Genomic DNA, 10030 nt, shown 5'->3' with positions numbered 1-10030 from the left:
GATTCCTCCGCCCACACGCCCAGCAGCAGTGGGAGCTCGTGTCTCGTCTCCCTGACACCCAGTGTCCGGATCATTAGATGGTCACCAATCTGACATGTTCGTGGATGAATGAACCAGGGAATGGAAACACGTACCTGCCTCATTTCCTCCCCTGCCAATGCCACGCCAGGCCCTGCTTTGAAGCGTCTAGAAGGTTCCAAGGGCGGGCTTCCTCCATGGTCCTTCCCACGCCTGCCTTACTGACATGAACCCACCCCAGGGCTGGGGGTCTGTCAGCTGCGCTGTGATAGGGGGGGCAGCGGAGGCCCCAAGAGGGTCCTGCCAGCACCTCAGAGAGGCAGTAACAGGGGCCCTGGACGCCCTTCCTGGGATCCCGTTGCTGAGAGGCCCACCTTGGCACCCCAACTCCTCCCTCTCTAGGGCCCTCGGCTGCACACCACACAAGGGAGACCCCCGGGCAGGGAGGGCAGGGGCACGGCTCCCCGGGGAGGCTATTTCGGGCGGTCTGGGCCCCAGCCCCGGGCTCCGGAGCCTGGGCACACGTGACCCCCGGGAGGCCAAGGTGGCCTGAGCTGGGTTCACCCTCCAGATGGACGCTCATTGCCACCGCCCTGACCCCTGGCACAGGCCACTGCCAGCGTCCTGTCTCACCCATCTGTGCCTTCCTCCCATCTGGGCACCAGCACCCCGGCTGCTGGGAGCCAACCCGGGTGATGGACGACACAGTGCCCTCTCAAGGGACCCTCCGTTCCTCCCCCAGAGCTATTCCTGGCCTGGGCGCCTCCCCACTCCCAGCCCCCACCTGGCCTGACCCCACAGCTGGGAGCCATCTGGCTGGGGGTGGGGCAGCCTGCCTATATAAGCCTGGCCCTAGGTGTCCCAGCACCCTGGAGGCCAGACCCTCCACGCTGACCTCGGCACTCTCAGCCTGACCACAGCCAGCCCGGCAATGACAGCGACCTCGCAGGCCCCTGACTATGGTCCGGAGGAGGCCGCCTCCGAGGTGCCCAAGGTGCCCACGGGGCCCTCAGGAGAAGGGGCAGCGTCGGCGCCCACGGGCGAGGAACAGGCTCCCACGGCAACCCCTGAGGCTCCTGCCCCCGCGGCCCCGGAGGCCCCTGACCATGGTCCGGAGGAGCCCGCCTCCGAGATGCCCACGGGGCCCACGGGGCCCTCTGGACAAGGGGCAGCACCGGAGCCCACGGGGGAGGAGCAGGCTCCCACGGCGACCCCTGAGGCTCCTGCCCCCGAAGCCACTAAGCCTGCACCTCGAAGTGAAGGTAACCCAAGGAGGGAGGCAGGCATGGCCGAGGATAGGGGGCTCTGAGCCACCCACCTGACCTTTCCCCTCTTCTCCCGCAGACGTGCCCAGTGCCCCCCTGCAGCTGACCATCGAGGACGTGAGCGACAGCTCGGTGACCGTGAGCTGGGAGCCTCCAGAGAGGCTGGGGAGTCAGGGCCTCCAAGGCTACATGCTGGAGCTTCGCAAGGAGGGAGGTGAGCTCTGGGCGAAGCCTGCGTGCACCAGGGAGTGGGCTTGGGGGCCGCGAGCCCCAGACTCCACTCAGTGCAGGGAGAGGCGAAGTGGCAGGGGGGTCGGCATGTCCCCAGGAAGCGCTTGTCCCCCAGCTCCAGGGAGCCCCTGAGTGGCAGCACACAGGATGGGGACGGGGGCACTGCTCTGCGGAGAAGGGAGGGAGGGGCCGCCTCTCTGAAGACCCCGCGGGGGGAGGGCAAGCAGGAGGCAGAGCAGAGGAGCTGGGGGTGGAGGGAGAGTTGGAGATGGTGAGGAGAAATGGGACACGTTCCTGTTTCCACCTCCACGGCAGCCACGTTCGGCCTGGCCTCGGTCTCTGACCCCACCTTGCTGTGCGACTTAGCCACTGTGCCCACCCTCTGAGCCGGAGAACCCCCTCTGGCCACTCACCCCGGCTCCTCCATCAGGTGTCCTCAACGCCACAGACACGAGGGGCCGGGAACGGGAGGAAGGGGGACGAGGCCCAGCTCCTCGGCGGGAAGGGTGCCCATGGCCATCCCTCCTCAGCCTCGGAATGGGTGCCCGTGAACGCCCGGCCCATGATGGTGACCCAGCAGACCGTGCGGAACCTGGCCCCGGGAGACAAGTTCTTCCTGCGCGTGGCCGCCATGAGCCTTGCAGGGGCAGGCCCCCCCGCGACGCTGGACCAGCCCATCCACATCCGGGAGATCATCGGTGAGGCCTTGCGTCCCATGCCCAGCCCGTCCCAGGCACTCATGGGATGGATGGAGAAATTGGGGCCGATGGGCAGAGGGGACAGGCAGTCATTCCCGTCCCTATCACGCGGGCGCAAGCCACGTGCTGCCGCCATCTTGCCTTTAGACAGTTCCAGGTTCCCAGCAGCAATGACCCTCTGAAGGTCCAGGAGCCCATTTCTCTGAGGGCCCATCGCCCAAGCCTTGGGAAAAGGGTTTCCTGACCCAAGGATGAAGGCTCAGGCTCCCCACGTCACCTGCCTCAGGTCCCAATGCTAGACTCCTTCTGCCGTCCTCCTGTCTAGTCTTCCCCCGAGAGCCAGGAAAGCTCACCCCTGCTCATCCCTGCTCATTCCTCTGGCCTGGGCTCCAGGGCTCCCATGGGGTCCAGGTCTCTGGTGGGAGGAAGACAGGGCCCTCAAACGGCCCATGACGATTTCTCCATCCCCAGAGGGAACACCACCCTGGGGACCCAGCTGTTTCCCTTGCTAAGATTTCTATTTGTGGGGTGCACCAGCCTCAAGCCTACCCCTGTTCCCTGCCAGAGCCGGTCAGGTTTCAGTCTGTTCACGGCCGTGAGTCATTCCTTCGGATCCAAGGTCTCTGGGGACAGCCCAGGGCGCAGTGAGGAGAGACAAGGCCAGCAGGTGACTGAGGCCTCCTCACCTCCGTCCTTGCTCCGCGCCTCCAGCCTCAGAGGGGGACCCACAGGTCTGAGCAAGGCCTCCAGAAACGGGGCTTTTCACGGCCACAGGAGGGTCAGGTTTGGGTTCAAGGAGATAATCTCAGCTCCAGGGCCCGGGAGATGTAACCACGGCAACTTAGAATCCTTGGCTGTCAAGCTGGGCCCCAGCGTCAGGGACTCAGGAGACCCAGCCTCCGGGGCAGCCCCTCCCAGAACCTGACTCCACACAGGACCTCTCCTGCCTCCAGGGAGCAGAAATGTTCGCCCTGGTTTGCAGAACCCAAGGGTGCTCCCAGCCTTTGACTCTGCAGCGCAGACACAGAGACCGGTAGGGAGGGCCCGGGGCCTGTCCTGGGGCCCCAGGGAGCTCGGCTCTCGCCCGAAGCCCAGCGCTGACAGCCAGCCTCGGCCCCTGCTACTCCGCTAGAATTCCTCTGGCAGCCGAGAAGGGGATTTCCTGGAGAGAAGAGGGGAGAGACTGTGAACAAACAGGGACCAGCCAGCCCTCCTGGTGGGCAGGGCAGGGCGGGGGCCTGTCCAGGTTCCTCAGCTGCTCAGCTGTCCCTCCTGGGCCACCTGCAGCTGCCAAGCATTCCACCCCGAAGCTCCCAGAGCCAAGTGCCCACACAGCTAATCCTCGGAGACACAGTGTTCCTTCTCCCTGTCTCCTCCCTCCGCCCTGAGAGCCACCAACTGCTGCCACCTGTCCACCCAGAAGCCTCAGCCACCATCCACCCCCGCCCGGGGCAGCGGCTTGGCTGCACTGCTCCCCTGGGAATGCCTGTGGTGCAGGAATGCCCGTGGTGCAGGAATGCCCGTGGTGCGGGAATGCCCGTGGTGTGGGAATGCCCGCGGTGCGGGAATGCCCGTGGTGCCAAGCTGCACCTGGTTGGGAGTTGGTAAGGACCCTGGTGTCCTGTCCTCGCCAGATTCCAGAGAGGCTTCCCGAAAGAGAGACTGGACGGTGTGTGCGTGTGTGTGTGTGTGGGGGGGGGGGCAGAGAAGAAGGGAATTGTCTGCTCTGGCGTCTTTTAGGAAGGAGACCTCCTAACCCTCCACGTGACCAGGAGGCAGAGCACGGGCACTTGGGTCTCTTGGAAGGTCATGTGCTCTTGGGGGGGAGGGGGCTGGGTTCGGGAGCCTAGGCTGTGCCCCCTTTCTGGAATGCAGGCCGGTGGGTGAGGATCCCCGACATCTGGACCCAGGAATCTGGGGCTGCAGGAGAATCCCAGCCAGCAGGGCCCAGGAGCCTAGGGAATCCGGATGCTTCTCCACCCACACCATGGAGGCCCTGCCCTCCTGGGACTTTCTGGCTTAGTTCCCCCAGGGCTTTAGGGGGGTTGGGGCCCCTCGATTTCAGGAGCAAGCTTCATTCATCCCACAAGATGGCCCCACAACACACCCAAGAGCCCTCCTGCCCAGCCCACAGGCCTCGCCAATCAGCAGCCCGCTGCTGTGTGAGCTGACTCTCACTTTGATGCAGAGGCCCCCAAGATCCGTGTGCCCCGCCACCTGCGTCAGACCTACACCCGCCAGGTGGGAGAGATGGTCAACCTGCAGATTCCCTTCCAGGTTCGTGTGTGTGGAGATCAGGGTACCAGCTTGGGTGGAGATCAGGGCCCCTCTGGGGTGGTCAGAAGAGCCCAGGAGATGTCAGGATCTCTGTGGGGGTCTGCCTGGGACTCCCAGATGCCCCCCTCCTGCACCTTGTCCAAGATGAGGCAGCTCTGCTGCCCCTGCTGGGAGGACTGGTGGGGAAAGCTCCCTGCACACAGCTCCAGAGACCCCAGCATGGGGTGGCTGTAGGGTGCTGGCACCTCCCTGCACACCCTGAGGGCTCCTCCCTCCCAGGGGAATCCCAAGCCTCAAGTCTCGTGGACCCACAATGGCCAAGCTTTGGACAGCAAGAGAGTGAGCGTGCGCACCGGAGACCAGGACTCCATCCTCTTCATCCGCTCGGCCCAGCGTTCAGACTCAGGCTGCTACGAGCTCACTGTGCGGCTGGAAACCCTGGAGGCCCGGGCGGCCATCAACATCCTGGTCATTGGTATGGGGCGGGGGAGGCAGCGTGCCTCGCCGTGGCCTAGACACCCCCACCTCCTACACCGCAGCTGACGCTCATGGGGTCAGGCCAGGGGAGTGCGATAGGAGCAAGATCCTGGGGGTGGGGGTTGTCCGGCCAGCCCAGCCCTCCCCCTCACTCCCCCTGACACTGGTCCTGCAGAGAAGCCCAACCCGCCCAGCAGCATCCGGCTCGTGGATGTCTGGGGCTGCAATGTGGCCCTCGAATGGACGCCGCCCCAGGACACCGGCAACACTGAGCTCCTGGGCTACACGGTGCAGAAGGCGGACAAGAAGACACAGGTGAGGCTCTGGGCCACCGGGGTGGGAGGTGTGAGTGGGCGAGGGAGGAAGTGGACGAGGTAGGGGGGGGCCAGCCCACTGAGATCGGGGACTGAGTCCAGGTCCGCCCGCCACCAGCCTGACTCCCCCCGAGGCTTTTGGCAAGATCCCTGTCCTCTCTGGGCCTCGTTCCCCCCCCCCCCCTAGTGAAGACTGCGGGGGGAAGAGGGGGGGAGGATGCTCTCTGAGGACCCCAGAGAGGTCACCCGAATGACCCAGAATGACCCAGAGGCCCCTCCTCCCAAGTGAAAGTCCCTCAGGCCCAAGGTAGATGCTGCAGCCTCCCAGGGGAGTAGCAGCAGGGTGAGCAGGGAGGGGGCAGTGGGTGGGCTCTGATGACAGGGCCGGGTCCCCGCAGCAATGGTTCACCGTGCTGGAGCGCTACCACCCGACCACCTGCACCGTCTCCGACCTCATCATGGGCAACTCGTACTCCTTCCGGGTCTTTTCGGAAAACCTATGTGGACTCAGTGACTCGCCCGCTGTCACCAAGGAGCTGGCTCACATCCGGAAGACAGGTAGGTCTGGGCCTGGATGGGAAGCAAGCCAGTCCTAGCAAGGCTGACTCTCTCCCCGCTCCACCTCCACCTCCACCTTTTCCTGGGTGTCAGCTGCCCTCTCTGAGGACTTCTCATGGATGCTGCTCCACACACAGCCATGCACGCACACACATATCCATGCACAGCTATGCACACACACCCCCATGTACAGCTATGCACACACACACAGAGCTATGCACACACATCCATGAACAGCTATGCACACATCCATGCACAGCTGTGCACACACACATCCATGCACAGCTATGCACACACATATCCATGCACAGCTATGCACACACATCCATGCACAGCAATGCACACACACATCCATGCACAGCTATGCACACACACATCCATGCACAGCTATGCACACACATCCATGCACAGCCATGCACATCTATGCACACACATCCATGCACAGCCATGCACACACATCCATGCACACACGTCCATGCACAGCTATGAACACATATGTACACACACACAACTGCAAAGGGATGGATGTGGTGGACTGAATTAACAAAGACATCAGAGTAGTCCCCTGCAAATAAGAAGTGTCCCTTAGGAGACGGAGACTGTATTTATTCCAAAGATGCCATGTGTCTGCGGACACCATAGTGGCCACGGGGCCTCACGTGCACTGTCCCAAAGGAACCAGTATGAGGGCAGTGGAGACAGTGGACTCTGGCAAGTTTGCTGATAACACAGACCTCCCAACCCTAATACAACTCCACGTGGATGGACAGGAGACACTCAGCCTTTACTCTCTCCACACGGGGAAAGACCCCTCACGCCGAATGTTAAATCCCAGGCCTTTTCTCCGCCACCCTGCGTGCTCCAAGGCCCTCCCCCTCACGGAGTCTGTGTGGGCTCCGGAAGGCACACTCTTGTTATCAGCAGCCTAAGCTGCACAGAACTAGGAAGACATTTTTGTTTGAAAAAGAAAAGCCGGTTATTTCTCCAAAGAAAAACAGAAATCAAATGTAGTAGCTCCAGGTTGCTGGCCTCCACTATCAGCCAAGATCATCTCCTCTCTCTGGCTCTCCTGCCCACCCTCTCTCAGCTCCTCTTGCGGAGCCGCCGGGTCTCAGCTGTGCTCTGCCCCTGGGAGACATTCTGTCCCTACGTCCCCGCACACTGGCCAGGAGCCTGGGGCCCGCCACGGAGCTACAGGGAGGGGCAGGACGGCATGGATTGTCATCGTCCTCTGGACGCTAAGATCGTCCTCCAGGCCGTCAGCGCCACAGTCCTCAGAAGAGCCTAGATGGGAGCTGTGGCGCTCATCTGGGGAAAGGGGCTGAGGTCCATCCTACGGGATCTCCTCCTATAATCTCAAATCTACCCCATTTTCTCCCGTGAACCCAGATATTGTTGCCAAACTTAAAGAGTTTGTTGAGAGAGACTTCTCAGAAGCCCCTTCCTTCACCCAGCCCCTGGCTGATCACACCACCACCTCCGGCTACAGCACCCAGCTCTCCTGCAGTGTCCGAGCGTCACCCAAGGTGAGGGGCAGGCCCGGCTGTGCCTTGGGGAGCGGGGGAGGACAAGCAGGGCGGTGGGGCTGAGGAATCTGAGCAGGCATCTCCGCCAAAGCCTGAGGATGGCCTGGGAGAGCCCGTCCCAGCCCACAGCCTTCCCGCCCCCCTGTGACCATGCTCCCCAGCCCAAGATCATCTGGATGAAGAACAACATGAACATCCAGGGGGACCCCAAATACCGCACCTTCTCTGAGCAAGGCGTCTACACCCTGGAGATCCGGAAACCCAGCCCCTTTGACTCCGGGGTCTACACCTGCAAGGCCGTCAACATGCTGGGGGAGGCGTCTGTGGACTGCCGGCTGGAGGTCAAAGGTGAGGGTTGGAGGAGGGTCTCTCCCTAGGGACCTGCCATGGGAAGAACAGGAGATGCACCTCTGTTCATATCCGGCGGGACTAGCGGAGGCTGCGCCCTGAAAACCCACAGGACCGGGCAGGGCGATCGCGCTGGGGCTGCCGGGATGTTCCACGCTCGGGAGGGTGGCCCGATGTGGTAGAGGAGGAGCAGTGTCCACCTGGGAGGTAGCCTTGAGCTGCTCTGGTTTCTCCACCCCCAACCTGGTCCCCAGAGGACCCCCAGCTCTAACCTGTGGGATCTCTTCCAGCCTTAGCCACACACTGAAGAGCGCCGAGGCGGCTGTGATGGAGACACAGGTAAATGGCTGACCTGCTCCCTGGGCTGGATCTGGGCAAAGGCGGGCAGGTGAGCAGGGGAGGGGCAGTCAGTGTGGGCACAGGTCTGCAGTCACACACAGTCCAGAGACGGGGCAGCCGGCAGGCAGGGCAATGCTGGTGGGGCCTGGGGGCAGGGATTTGGTGGACGGTCCGGTCCTGGCTCTGAGTGACCTGGGGCTGGACCTGTTTCTTGTCAGAAAAGTGGGGCCAGCAGCGCGTTCCCACCTCCTCTGCGAGGTGGTTCTCAGGTGCTGGACAGGGAGGAAGTGCAGAGCCCAGACGCGAGGAGGGAGAGAGGGCCTGCTTCCCCTGCCCTCCTCACCCCTCGGCCGGTTTGCCAGGACCAGGGTCATGGAGCGTGTTCTCTGCCAGGTGCTGTGGGCCTGAGGGGTCAGGGCCGCCAGGCCCATATCCGGCGCCAGGAGTCTCCAGACCCCTCTCTGATGTGACGACGGACAGCTCTGCTCCCTGGCCCAGCCTCACCTCCCTCCGCCCGAGGCTGCAGCCCAGTGCCCAGGAGCGGGCCTGGCAGGCCCCGGGACGGGCTTACTGGGCACAAGGGCCCTGGACGGTGCCAAGATGGCTGTGCCCTGCAAGGCGTTGCATGCTGGGCAGGAAACAGCAAATAAAGGTGCACGTGTGCTATCGGGGCCTCTGTGACCGTGATGATCATCTCCTGGGGGAGGTGCCGGGTCCCTGCAAAGTGGTGGGTGCGTCTCCATTAGGAGGTCTCCGCATGTGCCCCACGCGGAAGGTCCGGCGGGAGGGGATGCGGGAGTCAGGGGGTGTTTCTTGACATGACATGTTTCAGGATCTGGCTCTCACGGTCAGGGCTTGCCAGCCCCAGACAATAGCTGTAAGAACACACGCCCCCTCACTGGAACTGAGGGGCTCCACGCTGTCCGGCTCCCACGCCTTGACCTCCCCACTGAGTCCTCTCTGCGAGGCTGTCTGGCGCCCTCGGGTGTGTCCAGCAGTGGCTCTCCATGCGGGTTCACAGTCTTTATTAGTCAGGTGCCCCCCGGGAGCAGGGCACAGCACCTCTGAGAGAGGCGAGGCCTGGAATCAAGGCCTGGAGTCACTATTCACACAGAATCCTGCCCCTCCACCCTCTGCACCCAGCTCTGGGCTTGGCGGGGCAGGGGTGGGGGTGGGGGGCCTTCCCCAGAAAACCCTGAAATCCCCGGCTCCGCAGCAGAGCCCACAGCCCCTGGAAACCGGACTAGATGCCAGGGGTCCTGGGGCAGTTAAAGGCCAGCAGGGCCTTCCCGCCTCCTCGCTCAGGGGCTGGCTCCTCTGTCTGCTCCAGCCTGTCATACCCCATCCCAGGAGTGCCCAGCCACCCTGGTCCACCCTCAGCAGGCAGGCACAATGCTCTCTAGAGCTGACGGTCTCCATCAGGCCCAGAAGCAGCAGGGAAGCGTGCTGCCTGGGAGAGCCCAGGCCTGTCTGGGGGCAGGGGGACCTGCTGGGCTGGTGCCCAGAGGACAGGAGATCACACTCCAGGCTCCTCCTGGGACGCTCAGTGCTGCCACCTGCAGGCTGGGTGCGGCCCACCCCACCACTCCACACTGGCTGCTGGGCTCCAAGCCCCCACCAGGCTCCAAAGGCTGGTGCGGAATAAAGCAGATGTTGGAAATGATGTCTGGACTGGCTCTGTCTACCTCCCTCTCAAGTATAGCCTTGGGCTGCTCAGGGCAAGGGGGCAGGCGCCGTGGCACCCAGCGTGGCCGGGAGGCTGGGGCTGTGGGAGGTAGGGACTGAGGCTCCTTCGTGGCTGCCCCTCCCTGGCTCGGGCCCCCTCCTCCTTCAGAGAAAGCAAGGCCAAGACGTGTGGTTTCTCTTCTTCACCCATCTTGGAGGGGGTGCCCTCCCTTCTGAAGCCTGGTCCCAGGCGGCATGGTCCCAGCCGCTGGGGCGAGAGCGCCCCCGCCTGCAGGAGCGGAGATGGCCTCCCC

At 63.4% G+C, this 10030-nt stretch overlaps 2 protein-coding genes across 6 annotated transcripts in view; one reads left to right on the top strand and one right to left on the bottom strand.

Moving 5' to 3' along the window:
- MYBPH (myosin binding protein H) lies at positions 1-9064 on the top strand. Its single transcript, XM_079763837.1, has 9 exons — positions 1-1280; positions 1363-1497; positions 2045-2212; positions 4401-4489; positions 4769-4964; positions 5142-5281; positions 5679-5838; positions 7228-7364; positions 7526-9064. The coding sequence occupies exons 1-9, from the start codon at positions 950-952 to the stop codon at positions 7739-7741; spliced, it is 1572 nt and encodes a 523-aa protein (XP_079619963.1). The 5' UTR covers positions 1-949; the 3' UTR covers positions 7742-9064.
- The window catches only part of ADORA1 (adenosine A1 receptor), a 21821-nt gene continuing 19399 nt past the window's right edge, over positions 7609-10030 (bottom strand). For 4 of the 5 annotated variants that reach the window (XM_079763831.1, XM_079763833.1, XM_079763834.1 and 1 more), the window contains one exon: positions 7641-7745. The gene's annotated coding sequence lies outside the window, so the exon portion shown is untranslated. Of the gene's footprint in view, positions 7746-7984; positions 8035-10030 lie in introns of all 5 variants that reach the window. The other variant, XM_079763832.1, reaches the window with a different exon arrangement.

Source organism: Cnephaeus nilssonii, assembly GCF_951640355.1.
Source record: "Cnephaeus nilssonii genome assembly, chromosome: 23".
NCBI lineage: Eukaryota > Metazoa > Chordata > Mammalia > Chiroptera > Vespertilionidae > Cnephaeus > Cnephaeus nilssonii.
The sequence above is the reverse complement of the archived record's forward strand: the minus strand, read 5'-3'. Positions and strand labels throughout refer to the sequence as shown.